General features: G+C 45.4%; 1 protein-coding gene and 1 long non-coding RNA gene across 5 annotated transcripts in view; one reads left to right on the top strand and one right to left on the bottom strand.

The window, feature by feature from the left end:
• CERS1 (ceramide synthase 1) overlaps positions 1 to 17,430 on the bottom strand; it is a 39,938-nt gene that overhangs the window by 10,618 nt on the left and 11,890 nt on the right. For 2 of the 3 annotated variants that reach the window (XM_061600513.1, XM_061600515.1), the window contains exon 2: positions 1,335 to 1,494. In XM_061600513.1, coding sequence (XP_061456497.1) covers positions 1,335 to 1,494 — 160 coding nt within the window. Of the gene's footprint in view, positions 1 to 1,334; positions 1,495 to 13,977; positions 14,189 to 17,430 lie in introns of those variants that run through there. The other variant, XM_061600516.1, reaches the window with a different exon arrangement.
• LOC133372225 (uncharacterized) overlaps positions 1 to 17,430 on the top strand; it is a 36,486-nt gene that overhangs the window by 15,021 nt on the left and 4,035 nt on the right. The window contains exons 3-4 of one of the 2 annotated variants that reach the window (XR_009759468.1): positions 10,420 to 10,512; positions 10,894 to 10,982. This is a non-coding gene — a long non-coding RNA (uncharacterized LOC133372225). Of the gene's footprint in view, positions 1 to 10,419; positions 10,513 to 10,893; positions 10,983 to 17,430 lie in introns of those variants that run through there. The other variant, XR_009759467.1, reaches the window with a different exon arrangement.

The raw sequence follows: 17,430 nt of genomic DNA, 5'->3' as shown, positions 1-17,430 counted from the left end.
ACTAGGGGGCCCTGTTGCAGTGAAACACACACCCCCACCACCACCTGGACGAAACCCAGAATATCTCAGATAATACTTTGCTGTGGAGTTAAACTGATCCAAAACAAACAAATCTAAAAAGGTTGCAAATGGAAGATTTAAGACAGCAACACACACCATATCCTACACCAAGATATCGGTTATTTTACACTGGTACACCTGTAGGCATAGCTTTTCTTACATTTACTCACAAATACTCACTATGCATTATCTGTTTTGGAGAAAAACCAAAGCAAAGATGAGGCCCCCTTCTTCAGCAGCAGAGCCCCTGCTTTGCACACAGAAGGTCCCAGGTGCAATCCCTCAGGTAGGGCTAAGAGGGACCCTACTTGATATCCCTGACAGCCACCGCCAGTGAGTATTGAACTAGGCACTGTGTCCAACATAAGAAGGGTATAGACTAACTGCAAGAGTCTCAGAGGGTCTCAGACACGGAAAATAACTCCAATGAGGAGCAGTGGAAGGAATTTGGTATGTTTGGCTTGCAGAAGGCTGGGGGAGGGGGGCTAAGATAGCCCTCTTCAAATCCATGCATGGCAGTTACACAAAGCCCCGAGGGCAGGGCCTAAGTGGGCAGAGGGCAGATGTTGGGCGAACATTAGGAGAAACTTAAAAGTTTCTCCAAAACTGGGAAAGCGCTCACCACCTCTACAGCCGCGCTGGGCTCCTGCTGGGAGGAAGGGTGGGATATAAATAAAATAATATATAAATAAATAAATAAATACAGGAGAGCACCGTGAAAGTCAAAGGAGGTGGGGGAGAAATTGGGGGTTCCACCCTGCCACATCTTCTGGAGTTAAGGGGGTGCCACTACACAAGTCCACCACCGAATTGTGAAGTGAGCTCTGGGCTGATCTTCTAAGGGGAACTGAACCAGGGGTAAGGGACCTGCAGCCCGAGGGCCGCATTCCCTTCTGGGCAACCCCCCAGAGGCTGCATACCAGTTGGTGGGCAGAGCCAGGGACAAAAGTAGGCAGAGCAACTAATGCAAATTGTGCCTTTGCACAATGGGCTAGTTTACACACATGCACACACCCCCCTCTATCCCCATCCAAGCAAGCAAGAGGCACGGTCAATTCAAGGACACATTTCCAGCCAGGCGAGAACATTCCAGGAGGGCCTGAAGTAGGACCAGTGAGGGATGTGGCCAGAAAAAGAGGTTTGGAGGACCACATTCACTCCCCAAGCCTGACATTCCCCACCCCAATCTAAACAATGCAATGGCAACCCCCTCCCCCCCAAAATAAATCCTTGACCCTCCCTCCTCTCAACTGTGTCCATGCTGCTTACCGTACCGTAAAAGACAGAAGGAGGGTCATAGAAAAAGGGGTAGCCGGCGAAGAACAGTAGGTGGGCCCCATATGACCAGGACACGGTGTAGAAGGCCAGTTTCCACGCACTCTCTGGCATCTTTGCAGCATCCTGGGGGGGCAGCTGACACCACTCGGCAAAGGGCTGCCCAAGATAAGAAAGGGCATTGGCAAGATCACGCCTCCCAGTTCCACCTGTCCCCAAAATTCTTCACATACACATGTGCACTTTAACGCAGCGCTATTACGTACTCACAAGTGAGGCCTATAACAAGGTTTGAGCCGGCCATGCCCTTTATCAGATATCCCATTCCGTTTCCCCACCAGCAACAGCCTGCCACCATTCTATGCCCACCAAACGTGCTCAGGGTTGTGTCTGACTAAGTCTTACTCAGAGCAGAGCCACTTAAAAGTTGATTCCAATGAGTCTACCCTGAGTATGACTCAATCAGATACCACACTCAGCCAACGCTGGAAGGAACAATTTCTGTAACTGTGAAAGGATCCCCCGTTCCACCACCACAACTCTCAGCTCTTTACTGATTGTTTTTGTTATAGAAAAACTATAATAAAAAAAACTCTGCTCAACTTATGCAGCAAACTTTTACAATAAATAAAAATAAGTAAACACACCCAGAACAAAACATACATGCAGGCCAAAGTTGGGGTGCCAAATTCTGGACTCCCAGCTCCCAGCATGGCCCAATGATCAGGCATGATGATGATGGAGTTGTGGTCCAGCAACATCTGGAGGGCCACAGAAGTTCCCCCATCCCTGATCTTGTTGTTATGTGCCTTCAAGTCGATTACAACTTGCGGCGACCCTATGAATCAGTGACCTCCAAGGGCATCTGTGATGAACCACCCTGCTCAGATCTTATAAGTTCAGGTCTGTGGCTTCCTTTATGGAATCAATCCATCTCTTGTTTGGCCTTCCTCTTTTTCTACTCCCTGCTGTTTTTCCCAGCATTATTGCCTTTTCTACTGAATCGTGTCTTCTCATTGCATGTCCAAAGTATGATAACCTCAGTTTCATCATTTTAGCTTCTAGTGGCAGTTCTGGTTTAATTCGTTCTATGACCCAATTATTTGTCTCCATTATTTTTGGTGGGTCTGCTCTGGGGAAGACATTGGATACAACCAATCATTTTCCCTCTCTCTATTTTATCTTCACAACAACCCTGTCAGATAGCTTAGCCTGGGGGAGTTTATCTGGCCTAAACTCACCCAATGAGCTTCATGGCCAAGTGACAATTTGAACCTGGGTCCCTCCCAGATCCTAGTCTAACACTCTAACCACTATGCCACACTGGCTCTTGAATCGGTGACATTTGTCTGTATGAACCAATGTACCGATCTCCAACCCTGGAGCTGGACTGTTGCATAGACATTTATGGAAACCTTGCCTGGCATAATCAAAAGTTAGCCCTTCATGCAATGAATTACTCTATCGCGCCAAAGATGGAGAAAGCACATTCTTTCTTGCTCTAGGGCTACAGCAAAATGGCAGATTTCAGCTAAACGTTAGCAGAAATTTCCTAATTGTATGAGGTTGTTGGGCAGCGGATCAGACTGGCTTGGAAAATGGTGGCCTCTCCTTTAGTGAAGGTATTTAAGCAGAGGTGGGGCAGGCATCTCGTCAGGGATGCTGTCATTGCAAAGTCCTGTGTAGCAGATCATAGGTGGGGGGGGGCTAGATTACCTCCCTGATCCCTTTCAACCTTAGGTTGAACCATTTCACCTACAGATCACAAACACACGTGCATCTCTCTGTCTCTTTCATTAAGAACACACATCACACTTTCCTTGTCTCCCTCTCTCTCCGCCCAGGTGCAGCCTGGGTGTGCAGGGATAACCCACAGCTCCTTCCTTCTCTCGCAACCTTTTTTTTTAATAAGCCCCCACTCCACCCGGCACAGGGCAAAGGAGGTGCGCCAGGGGCAGCCTGATGAAAGGTGCCAGTACTCCGTTGCGGAGAGTTCCACCAGAAAAACACCACCACCATTGATTTTAATTCATTTTGATGTTGCAATTGGCAGAATCAGAGCCAGTCAACGTTACCTTGGGTGGGGAACTTGTAGTCCTCCAGAAGTCGTTGGACTAAAACCGACACCAGCCCCAGCACCCAGCATGGCGAATAGTTAGGGATGGGGAGTTGTAGTCCAACAACATCTGGAGGGGTACAGTTGTTCCCCTATCTCTGTTCTAATCAAGTGACTGTTTTGAAAACCCTTGACCACTTTTGGAAGGGCCGAAATCCAACTGATTTCCACCCCGTAATGGAATCAGTTGACTAAATTTGCATATGGGCTAAAATACACCCCCTAGTAATTCCAAAATAAGCATACTTTCTATAGCTGTTTTCTCCAGATGTTACCCTCCAGATGTTTTGCACCACAAGTCCTTTCAGACCCAGTGAGCGTTGCTGATGGTCAGGGATTGTAGGACTCGTAGTCCAACAATATCTGGGGGCCAAAGGGTCAACCGTCCCTGCCCTGCCTTACTGCCAGGCTAGCCATTTCTGGTTGATCTCCCCACCCCAATAGAATAAATTTTAAAACTTGCATCAGATGGACGCTCTCTTTCTCCCCACTCATGGACTGGATTTCCTGTTTGCAGAGTTGGATTTTCTGCAAAGGGCTCTTGCAACAAAAGCTTCCTGGGACCAAGAGCAGGAGACTTGGAGGGGGGGGGAAGGACTGTGAACCAGACTCAGCAGCTTCTGAGGCCAGCTCCCCCTTGGGATGCTATATTAAGACTTCAGCTGCTCTGCACCGGGTCATAGCTGGGCCTGCAGCAAGCCCCCCACCTCCCCCGTGCTCCAGGCTTTGCTGTGTCTTGATCAGGGAATAACTCAGAAGAATGGCTCACATGCTGGACACACACGCAAACCACTTTAAACTGACCTGTGGACCTCCTCCAAATATTGCTGACCTACAGCTCATGCCATCCCTGACCATGGGCCTGCTGGGAGTTTGGAGTCCAGCAACACCTAGACAGCCCCACACGTTTCCCTATCCCAGATTTAAGAAAAAGCATTTTCTGCTCTCTGGTAGGAATGCCTCCCTTGAGCAAAGGCATCCTTCCATCGCTTGCATGGAGTAGGAAATGCTACTTCTTAGAGGAAAGCACAAAAGCAGGACTACAGCTGAACACCAAGAAGACTAAAGTAATGACAACAGAAGATTTAAGTAACTTTAAAGTTAACAACGAGGACATTGAACTTGTCAAGGATTGTCAATACCTCGGCACAGTCATTAACCAAAATGGAGACAACAGTCGAGAACAAAGGGCTGATTTAAAGAGGAACATGGAAGCTGCCTTGTGCAGAGTCGAATCATTGGGCCATCTAAGCTCAGTATGGAGACAGCAGGAAATCAGAAGAAGGCTAAGAGTGGGGAGGGCCACTATGAGAGAACCAGAAAAGGTCCTCAAATGCAAATATGTATCACTGAACACTAAAGTCAGGCTCATTCAGACCATGGTATTCCCGATCTCTATGTATGGATGTGAAAGTTGGACAGTGAAAAAAGTGGATAAGAGAAAAATCAACTCCTTTGCAATGTGGTGATGGAGGAGAGCTTTGTGCATAAAAAAGACAAATAATTGGGTGTTAGAACAAATTAAACCAGAACTATCATTAGAAGCTAAAATGATGAAACTGAGGTTATCATACTTTGGACACATCATGAGAAGACAGGATTCACTAGAAAAGACAATCATGCTGGGAAAAACAGAAGGGAGTAGAAAGAGAGGAAGACCCAACAAGAGATGGATTGATTCCATAAAGGAAGCCACAGGCCTGAACTTACAAGATCTGGACAGGGTGGTTCACGACAGATGCTGTTGGAGGTCCCTGATTCATAGGGTCGCCATAAGTCATAAGTTATGATGTTTTAAAGTGTTTTTGGCGTTTCTGTTTGCCGCCCTGGGCTCTGCTGGGAGGAAGGGCAGGATAGAAATCAAATAATAAATTTAATAAATTAAATAAATAAGTTGTAATTGACTTGAGGGCACATAACAACACAAGTTTCAATATGCCCCACCCAAACCTTCCATATCACAAACCCTGGAGCTGAAGTGCCCTCGCAGCTAAACTGACGGTCAATGGGCCCAAATTATGTCCTTGTATAACTTGAACTTAAATGTGCTGTCAACTAGTTTCCTAACAGACTTTGGCAAGGAACGTCAGTGTTTTGGTTTGCCAGAATGGGGACTTTGCAAAAGGGCTCTGATAGTGATCCATCTCCATGGGAACTAAAAAGGGTAGGTGGTGGTCCAAGTGGACTCATCCAGATTCCCCACCTCACTGAGAACTAGGGCCGTGTTGTGACTGACCTTAGTCGCAAGGAGCAAAACAGACCGTCACTGTAGCAACTGCTGAAAGACTCACAAAGAGAACACACTGTAAGCATCTTAGGGGGCTGGGTGTAGTGATTTGATATATGGGTGTAGTGAGCCTTTAAGCCTGGCATGTACAACCTGCAGCCCTCAATTTGTTGTTGGACTTCAACTCCCAGCAGCCATTATGGCCTCATAGTCAAGGCTGATGGATTCCACTGCCTCTGAATGCCAGTTGTTAGGAATCACAAGTGGAGAGAGTTGCTATTGAATTAAGATCCTGCTTTAGGGTTCCTGTTGGGGCATCTGGGTTGGCCACAGGATGCTGGACTAGATAGAGCCCTTTTCGGCCTGATCCAGCCACAGCCCTCTTCGTTATATTCTTAGCATCCCTGTCCCCATTTTAAAGCTGCACCTCCAACTCTGTACATTTGGAAACAAACACCTCCTGTGACCTCCTTCCAAAGTGGGGAGTGTCTCAGCCTGGACTTTATTGCCAGGAGCTGTAGTGGGGGGTCACTAGCTTATCAAAAGTATTTTTTCAAAAAAAGAAAGAGTCTTTTAGACCTAGATTTGGAACCTGTGGCACACCAGACATTGCTGGACTCCTAGTCCCATCATCCCTTGCCACTGGCCGTGGTGGCTGCTGGGAGTTGGAATTCAATGACATTTGGAAGGCTGGATTAAAATCCCATTACTTAGAACAAGGGTAGCCAGTGTGGTGCACTCCAGATGTTTTGAACTACAACTTTCTGCAGCCAGCACAGCCAATGGTTAAGGATGACTGTAGCGTACCCACATTTGGGGGGCACCATGAAGGCTACCTCTGGGTTAGATTAATCGCTTAAAAAACCATTGTAATCAACATGCCTTGAATCAATCAGAAACCAACTTTTTAAAAAAGATTGAATGCAAGCAGTTAAAAAATAAAAATGCATCTACAAGGACATTTCACCTGCATCATACAGAAGAGAACACCTTCTTTGTGAAGAGTCGTTCATCATGTTTGCCTTTTGCTCCGGAACAATCTGTTCGCAAATCTAAATGATCCATCAGTGGACTAAGGCTCAGATCCTACACCCAATTGCCTGGAAGTTAAGCCCCACTGAACTCAGTGGGATTTACTTCTAAGACAACATGGAAAGGATTGCACTGTAAAACTCTCATGACAAATCAACAATTAAAAAAAAAAAACCTGCTACCAAAACACTCTATAAATAATCACTGAATTACAATACATCAAGAGGTTCAACTTGTGGACTGAACTGTGAGAAAAGGTTTTTAGCACATTATATGTGTCAATTGGCTTACCAATGTCAGGATGTCAGTGTTATCAACTACTGTTTTGTGAAGTACGTAATTTACAGTCTATACTATTCTGCATCTCAATTCCCTCTGATTTCACTTTTTACGATGTCCTCCAACTCGCAACAGCAATGGATCTGGCAAAGTAAACTATAACGCCATAATGAATGTGTTAAGACTTGAAGGTGCCACAGGACTCTCCGCAGCCGAGGCTGCAGTCCTAACCATATCTACTCCAAAGAAAGTCCCACTGAACTCAGTGGAGTTTACTGCCAGGTAAACTGAGTTAGGATTGCAGCTACTGAAATTAATGGATTGTAATTAGTCCTGCCCTTTAATTTCAGTGGGTCTAGTCTGACTAGGACTAACCCAATCAAACACTCTTTGCACAAGTTGGGGAAGGCAGAACCAATTCTGGAAAAACTGGGGGAGGGTAATTAAATAACTGAAAATATTGGAGTTAGGCTAATTTCCTTCTTCTGTCCAGGTCCCGAACACCAGTCAGGCCCTTTTTTTATTTTTAAAGAAAATGGTTGGGTCCATTTTAGATATTGATGGGTGTGCCAAGTTTCAAGTGTGGGAGGTGGTGGCGAGATCTTCCCACTGCATCTGCTATCTATTATCACCCTCTAAAAGCCTGGAGTTGTTTTGCTGAAGACATCATCAGAGGCATCCTCCTTCAACGGCAGGTCCCCAGTTGCCCCTAGCAACAGAGGACTTCCTGTGCTGGTTGCCGTGGCAACAGCAGCTGGATGGCAGCCAAAAGGTACCCTCTGCTGTCATTCAGACAACCTACCTTATACTTAACAAAGAAAAGAAAAGATGAGAGCTTTGTGGAGGGGGGGGCGCTGGGGTAGCAGGAGAAACTATTGATGCCTGAGGCTACAGCATGTCTCTCTCCCCAGGGGAGAAGGCCCAGTCTTGTTTTTGCAATTCAGGATGGGAATAAATGAAACAAGTGTGACTAAGAGTGATTTGCCTGGGTAAAATTAGTCTCCCCCCCCCCCATTTTCAGAGGTCTTCCTCCACTGTTGTAGCTGCAGCAGAGAGCACAGGGCATCCCTACTTTTTCACTTTTATACAATCTTAGTTCTTGTGGACTAGAAACATAACAACAGACAAATATAACCCACCTTTCCAAGGAGCTCAAGGTGGCATACAAGGTTCTGTCCCTTCCCATTTTATGCTCACAACAACCGTGGGAGGTAGGGTGAGGCTAAGAGACGGTGACTGGCCCTGAGGTTTTTTTTACGTACAAACCTTGATATAAACCCACCTGTCAGGCCTCTACATTTTGGCTTCCCCCTCCTCCCCTTTCCCATGACCATCACTCCTCCAAGTCCACCACCCTATAACTGCCCCAAGGTCTTCACCCCATTCTCCCTGGCTGTCCCTTATACCCTGGTGCACCCCTCTAAGCCCCATAGATTTTACTTCCTTAAATGACTCCTTATTCTCCCTAGCTGCCCCTTTGGTCTGCAACGGTCTCCCTGAGCCCCCTAGATCCCTCAAATAATTACACCATTTTCTCCTGGCAGCCCCTTATATCTGGAGCCCCTTCCCAGACCCCAAAGATCCTCTGCTCCCTTAAAAGACTCTGCCCATTCACGCGTATTAATTTATGGCATTTATATACCATTTTTCAAACCCTCTCTCATGACACCAACACAGATGGTGCCAGTTCTCTGTCTGTTCCTGTGGACACTTCTTCAAAACCCACTTTTCCTAGAAAGCCTTTGGCCTAACCCCCCCCCCTCCCCAGTCCTGATCTGTAACAGGAACCAACAAAGAGCAACTGCATTTATTTTCCCCTCTCCTTGAATTGTATGTACTGTATTTTCCTTGGGACAGGGATCAGGGTTATGGAGATCCATAGAAAAGCCCTTACATACATCCATGGCACTCCATGAAATAGCAAAGGGTAGGTAAGCCCCCAATTCCAATCTCTGTAGTAAGCTCACTACATAGCCCTAGACCCACTTTCACACTCAGCCTCAGTCTTTCCCATCTGCAGTATGGAGATATATGATACTTGCCCACTTTACAGGGTTGCCACAAAGGTGACTTTATTTATTTATTTTACAGGAATTCACCTTAAATGAATTTAAATGCTGCTACTCAATATTGAATCACAGCAAGGGCGTGTCTTCTGGGGGAAAGAAAAAGGCAACCACCCAGAGAGCTTCGGCTATGGGGCGGTATACAAATGCAATAAAATAAATAAATAAATGATGGAGGTGTATCAAATTATGCATAGTCGACAGGAAAAAGTCGACTGGCAGGCAGGTTTTTCTTCCTCATATAATACTGGAACTCAGAGCTGTCGCATGAAACTGAATGTTGGGAGATTCAGGACAGACAAAAGGAAGGACTTCTTCACACAGACCCTCCATGGCGCAGAGCAGGAAGCGGCGGTAACGCAGCCGAAGCTCTGCTCACGGCCGGAGTTCGATTCTAACGGAAGGAGGAAGTCGAATCTCCGGTAAAAGAGGTCGAGGTCCACTCAGCCTCCCATCCATCCGTGGTCGGGAAAATGAGTACCCGGCATATGCTGGGGGGTAAAGAAAGGCCGGGGACGGAACTGGCAATCCCACCCCATATATACGGTCTGCCTAGTAAACGTCGCAAGACGTCACCCTAAGAGTCGGAAAAGACTCGCACTACAAGTGCGGGGACACCTTTACCTTTTTACAAGCCAATTTGGGCCTCTGCTCAGAGGACATCCATTGAAACTAATGGACCTAAGTTATGTTTGTTCATTTTGATGGGTCTCCTCTGAGTATGACTAACCCTGGATACAACCTTCTGTTGTTAAGGTGAGGGCCATAAACCAGTGATAGAGGACCTGTGTTTCATGCAAAAGTTCCAGGTTCAATCCCCAGCATCTCCAAGTGCCACAGATTCTTACTCTGGAGGTGGATTTATATAGTCCTAGGGTTGGAGGTGGACCCTTTGAGGTCATTTAGCTCAGCCCACTACTCACTGCAAGAAATGCAGAGCATCTCGGGCATTCTCAAGAGGTGGCTGTTCAGCCTCCATTTGAAGATCTCCAGCAAGGAAGAGAGCCCTCCATTCCTCTAGGTCAGGGGGTGAGAACCATTCTGGCCTGGAGGGCCAGATCCTTATCGCTCCCCACCTCCGTGGCCCAACGTTGACCGCCGGGCAGCACAACTCACTGGTCATTGTTATGATGTCAGATGATTGACAAGCGGATTGTCCCGCCCACCCATCAAAGTCCCATGTGCAGAGGTGGTCAGATGCTTCCAGAGCACAGTGCAGGGGAGGGGGCTTTCCTGCATTTATGTCTGGCAAAGTTGCTTTCAGCAGGGATCAGCTGTGCGATCCTGATGCTCCTAATGCTCAGCCAAAATCTACCTTCCTGTCACTTGATGCCTGCTAGCTTTTGTCCTGCCCCCTCCTTTAGGTTGTTCTGGATTGCCCAGCGGATGCCTGCTTCAATTACATTCACCAGCAAGAGCCAAGCCTGCATGACCCGGTGGCTTATCCCAAAGTTCAGGTGAGCAGAGCCCAGAGCCTCTGATTTATATTCGTATGAGGGAGGGAGCACCTCTGCCCATTCCTGACATTTTCCAGTGCAGGAGGACAAGATTTGATCTTTCCCTTGGGGTGTGTATTTCATGTTTATTTCCCCACTGGACGCAGAGCAGAGTGGGGGAAATGGCAGCATGCTTGCGTGTTACATCCAGAAAAGTCAGAGAGAGAGAAAAAACCAGACCTATCACCCACAGAGATCTGCAGAATAAATAATCTCTGTTTTGCACACCTCCTAAACCAGAGGTGAGCCGGCTTCACCTGTGCTTCGTCTACCAATCTTTTTTTTTTTTTTTTAAATGAAATCTCTGTGGTTAAAAAAATAAAATTTTGTTCTATGTTTTAGGGCAGGGGTTTCCAAACTGGTCCATGGACCGCCAGTGGTCCGCAAGTTTCATTCAGGTGGCCTGCAGCATGTCCACATTAAATATTCTTACTGATTTTTAATTGTCTTTTAATGTCTCTTTTATTTCTTGTATTGTATTTCAGTTTGAATTCTATGGGATGCAAACTGTAATTCAATAAAATGCGCTGCAAGAAATGAAATCAGCAGTAAAAAATACCATTAAAAACTATGCCGCGTCTATCACAGCGTGTTACAATTGTTGCAACAGGCGTAAAAAAGACAACGTGGTCTGCAAGACCCTCAGCAACTTTCAAGGGGTCTATGGGGGGAAAGAGGTTTGGGAACCATTGCTTTAAGACCCCCGACAAATGTGACTTGGCTAGAATATGTCCTTGAGCTGTGACAATGCTTCTTGCTTGCCGGGATCAGGAGAAAGGTGCATGCATGTGGGTGTAGAAATTGTGACTTGGGTGTGGCTGGAATGTAGCCTTACCAAGGTAAGAATCATATAGAATCATAGAATCGTTGGGTTGGAAGGGGCCTATATGCTATTAAAAATACTCTTGTGAAACACTTGTCAGAAGTTCTGATTGGCATTAATGAATGGCTCTCAACTGTCCAATTAACACTCGCCCAAAACCAGCAGGAAACTATTAGAAGCGCTTATGTGCCAAGATTAGATGCTGATGAAGACATCAAGGAAATATTTTATTGGTACAGAATGCGGCGGCATGTTTGATTAAGAACAGCCGCCGCTGTGATCATATCACTCCGGTGTTAGAAGATCTACATTGGCTACCAGTTGTTTACCGGGCCCAATTCAAGGTGTTGGTGTTAACCTTTAAAGCCCTATACGGTTTCGGCCCAGTTTATCTGCAGGAGCGCCTCCAGCATCACCAATCATGCCGCCTGACGAGATCAGCCTCACAGACCTTCTCTCGGTCCCACCAGTTAAAACAGCTAGACTGGTGCGGACCAGAGAGAGGGCATTTTCGATTGTGGCCCCCACCCTCTGGAATTCCCTACCCTATGACCTTCGCCATGCCCCCTCCTTGGCAAGTTTCCGCCGAGTCTTGAAAACCTGGCTATTTAGGCAGGCCTACAGGACTCTTGGGGCGGACTAGTTTTCTTTTGTTATAAGACGTGGGTGGTTTTAGATTAATTAGGGATTCTGGTTTTGGTTTATATTGTATTCTGGTTTATATTGTATATGTTGTATATCATTTTATTATGTACGTCGCCTAGAGTGGCCGTTAACTCGGCCAGATAGGCGACTCAGAAATAAAATTTATTATTATTATTATATTTATACCCAGCTGGATGCCATCTTATCAGAGATACCTAAGGAGGATAAAATTATCCTCCTGGGCAATTTCAATGCAAGAGTTGGGCATGATTTTGATTTATGTCCAGAAACCATTGGGAAAGAAGGCATCGGCAACAGCAACCTGAATGGAATTCTACTTCTGACTAAATGCGCAGAGCGTAATCTTGTTATTACAAACATTGTCTTTCGCTAGAAAAATAAATTTAAAACATCATGGAAACACCCTCGGTTGAAACATTGGCATCTCCTGGATTACATAATTGTCCGTGCCAGAGATCATCATAATGTTCTCCTCACTAGGGCCATGACGAGCGCTGATGACTGCTGGATAGATCACCGATTAATTCGATCCACTATGGCCATTAATATTGCTCTTCAGCGTAGGCTCCAAGGAAGAAAACCAAGGGGTAAAATGAACATCCATGCTCTTCAAGATCCTATTAAACGAGCTTGTTTTCAAACAACACTTAAGAAACATCTACCTATGGAAATCCCTGAGAATGTTGAGGAACACTGGATTAAACTGAAGACTTCCATTATTGCAGCATGTCAACCAAACTATTGGATACCAAACTAAGAAACATCAGGACTGGTTTGATGAGAATGATAGTGAGATTAACGTATCATCGACAAGAAAAGGAAGGTCTTCCCAATATGGCAGAATGACATTGACTGTGCTGCTAAGAAGAAAATCTATGCTACAAAGGCTGAGGTCCAACGAAGAACTAGAGAACTTAAGAACCCCCGGTGGACAAAGAAATCTCAAGAAATCCAGCATTTTGCAGATTCTGAGGATATAGGGGGCTTTTTTAATGCCACAAAGACCATCTATGGACCAACAAATTATGGTATGAATCCCTTACGCTCAAAGGATGGTACCAAACTTCTTAAGGATAAAGAGTCTATTGCACTGCGTTGGAAAGAGCATTACCACGACCTCCTTAATTGTAACTCTATCATGGCTAGAGAGGTCTTCTCACAAATTCCTCAACAACAAACCACAGAGGAGCTTGCAGTATCCCCAAATCGGGATGAAGCCAGTAAAGCCATCAATCAAATGGAAAATAACAAAGCTAGTGGACCTGATGGGATTCGTGCTGAAGTCTTTAAAGAACTTACACAACAGCTTCATAAGCTCATGGAAAACATCTGGATGAGGGAGGAGATCCTGGAAGACTTTAGGGACACCATAATTATCGCTCTTTTTAAGAAGGGTGATAGAACAAATTGTGGGAACTACCGAGGCTTCTCTCTTCTTGCTACCACAGGTAAAATCCTTGCAAGGATCCTCACAAATCACCTCCTACCTATATCCTCCCTGAATCCCAAAATGGTTTCCGCCCTTCCAGGGAGACAGTGGACATGATCTTCACTGCACGACAGCTTCAAGAAAAATGCAGGGAGCAAAACCGACCTCTGTATATGGCGTTTATTGATCTGACTAAGGCCTTTGATAACTGCTCTGTGGACCATCCTTCTGAATATTGGATGCCCTGATAAATTTGAATATTTTGCGACTCCTCCATGACAACATGACGGCGACAATTTTGGATAACAGTGGCCCTCAAAGCGATCCATTCAGAGTCGGATCAGGCGTCAAACAGGGATGCATCGTTGCTGTGACCTTAGTTGCCATTTTCAATGCCATGATTCTAGACCTTGTTGAAACTTCCCACTGGTGTGGAATTCACATATTGAACGGATGGAAAGCTTTTTAATCTCAGTAGGCTGAAAGCAAAAAGTAAGGTAAGTACAACCTGTCGTAGAACTTCAATATGCCGATGATAATGTAGTCTCCGCACATTCAGAGGAAGATCTTCAAACTATCCTAAATGTCTCTGCAGAAGCATATAGAAAGCTTGGCCTCTTGCTCAATATCAAAACAACTAAAGTGCTTCATCAGCAAGTGCAAACTAGTCCCTCTGTAGCAACATCAGCTACAGCTAAATGGAGTGATGCTGGAGAATGTTGATGACTTTTTTTATCTTGGCAGCCATCTCTCATCTCTCATCTAAATTATTATTATTAAATGTAGCACCGTCAGCATTCCAGCTTAATGGTGCAACGCTGGAGAATGTTGATGACTTTTCTTGTCTTGGCAGCCATCTCTCTGTAAAAGCCAACGTCGACGTCGAAATTCAACATCGTCTGAGCTCTGCGAGTGCCGCATTCTCCCAAATGAAGTGTAGAGTGTTTGAGGATTGGGATATTCGCAGGGAGACCAAAATGCTTATCTACAAAGCCATCGTACTACCGACCTTACTGTACACAGGTGAAATGCCACTCCCAACTTCTTGAAAGATTCTTGAAAGATTCCACCAACACTGCCTCTGGAAAATTCTGCAAATTACTTGGGAAGACAGATGGACTAATGTTTGCGTATTGGAAGAAGCAAGGACTATCAGTGTTGTAACGATGATCCTCCAACATCAACTTCGCTGGACCGGCCATGTTGTTCGAATACCTGATCACCGTCTTCCAATGCAGCTACTCTACTCCCAACTTAAGGATGGAAAACGGAATATTGGTGGACAGCAAAAGAGGTTTAAAGATGTTCTTAAAAATAATCTAAAAAAATGTAACATGAGCGTCGACAACTGGGAAGTCCTGGCCCACGAGTGTCCTGGTTGGAGGTCGGCTATTATCAAAGGTGCTATGGAATTTGAAGAAGCACAAATACAGAGCGAAAGGGACAATCGAGCCAAGCGGAAAGCACGTCAAACAAATCCTTATTGCAACCGTCTTCCATCTGGAAACCTATGTCCTCATTGTGAGAGGCTGTGTGGATCTTGGATTGGCCTCCACAGTCGCTTACCCACTGTTAAAGACTTTATTTTGGAAGACAATCTTACTCGGTCATGAGTGGACGCCAATGAATAAGGTAATCAAGTCCACCCCTACCTCAGGGTAAGAACCACTTTAAAGCATCCCCAACAAGTGCCTGTCCAGCTGCCTCTTGAAGGCCTCCAGTGTTGGAGAGCCCACCACCTCCCGAGGTCATTGATTCCATTGTCGTATGGCTCTAACAGTTAGGAAGTTTTTCCTGATGTTCAGTCAAAATCTGGCTTCCTGTCACTTGATCCCATTATTCCATGTCCTGCACTCTGGGATGATCAAGAAGAGATCCTGGCCTCCCCTGTGTGGCAACCTTTCAAGGACTTGAAGAGTGCTTTCCTCTCTCCCCTCAGTCTTCTCTTCTCAAGGCTAAACAGGCCCAGTTCTTTCAGTCTCTCCTCACAGGGCTTTTTTTCCAGTCCCCTGATCATCCTTGTTGCCTCCTCTTGGCCTGTGAGTTTGTCTGCATCTTTCTTCAAGTGCGGTTCCAGAACTGGACACAGTACTCAAGATGAGGCCTAACCAGTGCCGAATAGAGGAGAACTAGTACTTCACGTGATTTGGAAACTATACTTCTGTTAATGCAGCATAAAATAGCATTTGTCTTTTTTGCAGCCACATCAGACTTTGGCTCATATTCAACTTGTGATCACATCCATAGCTCTGCCCACTTTTTTCTTCTGGCCCCTCCCACTGCTGGCATGTAGCACCCAGAAGCTTCCCACTGAGGGGCTGTGACTCTCGGGCTGAAAAAAGTTCCCCATCTTTTGACACAAAAATATCAAAAACCCAACAATACTATAATATATACCATTTCAAAATTGTAAAAAAAAAAAAAAGTTAAAAAGTTCTCCCAGCATAGCTCATTATTTATGAACCACTGCATTAGAGTTAACTGAAAAGCCCTGAAGTGTTTTGGAGTGCTTTGCATCACTGTGTCTTTAATCCATGGGTACTTCAGTCTGTGCTGTAATGAATACTCTAGTTCAGTGGTTCCCAGCTTGGGGGTCACGAAGTCATCCCAGAGAGGTCGCAAAGACCCAAGAGAAGAATTATTAATTAATTAAAAAGGTAATTAATGGCTGGTCTGTGTACCACCAACTTGTGAGCCTACACTGGATGTGGAAGCAGCCATTTCTGCCTTCCTTCCAACTGGCACAGTCAGTTCCCCACACACAGAGAGCTCCGCAGCACAGCACTCGAGCGAGTGCATCCCCGCTGTTTTGTCAGTGGCAGCGAGGAAAGATTGATCGAGCTGATTAGCTCTGGCTGTAAAGACAGAAAGACCCCGGGGGGGGGGGGGAACCTGCTAAAAAAGGAGCAGGACAACTTCCCGGAACATTCCTCACGAATGCACACCTGGGCACCATTAAAAATCCACTGTGTTGTTAACTTGTAGTACCATGTATACATGTCTACTCAGAAGTAAGTATTTTCATATTTAATGGGCCTTCCTCCCATGTAAATGATTCACTAGAAAAGACAATAATGCTGGGAAAAACAGAAGGGAGTAGAAAAAGAGGAAGGCCAAACAAGAGATGGGTTGATTCCACAAAGGAACTCCACAGACCTGAACGTACAAGATCTGAACAGGGTGGTTCACGACAGATGCTATCGGAGGTCGCCGATTCATGGGGTCGCCATAAGTCGCAGTCGACTTGGAGGCACATAACAACAACTCCCATGTAAATCTAATTGCTGTAATCAGACCAAATGAAGATTCTGTTGAAGCTTTGAAGCTGTACTACTTATACAGGGCTTTATAGTACAAAGGCGCATCATTCTTGTTAAAGGAAGTAAAAAATGATTTCTATAATACAAGGACTTCGGCTGCAATCCTAACCAGGTCTACTCAGAAGTAACTCCTGTGGAATTCAGTTGGAGCAACAGCCATATGAGGTAGGTTAGGCTGAGAGTTAGTGGCTGACTCCAGGCAGTAAGTGAGCAAAGAATGATTGGTAACGTTTTGTCCAACAGCATCTGTCGTGAACCACCCTGTTCAGATCTTGTAAGTTCAGGTCTGTGGCTTCCTTGATGGAATCAATCCATCTCTTGTTTGGCCTTCCTCTTTTTTTACTCCCTTCTGTTTTTCCCAGCATTATGGTCTTTTCTAGTGAATCGTGTCTTCTCATGATGTGTCCAAAGTAGGATAACCTCCGTTTCATCATTTTAGCTTCTAGTGACTATGAACAGAGATTGGTAAAGTAAGTTTTTTAAATATGAAATTGCACATGCTCAGTGTATTTTTGCTGCTGTTTATCAAGGCTTTGAGTGTGTTTTTATCCTGTTGTATATGTTCATTTTAAATATATTTTAAATATTTTAAAGTATGTTGGGTTGCCCAATTTTTGTCGTTTTTACTCTTAACTTGATTT

This window comes from Rhineura floridana, chromosome 18 (assembly GCF_030035675.1).
Source record: "Rhineura floridana isolate rRhiFlo1 chromosome 18, rRhiFlo1.hap2, whole genome shotgun sequence".
In the NCBI taxonomy this organism is placed as follows: domain Eukaryota; kingdom Metazoa; phylum Chordata; class Lepidosauria; order Squamata; family Rhineuridae; genus Rhineura; species Rhineura floridana.
This window is presented reverse-complemented; position numbering and strand designations above follow the sequence as displayed.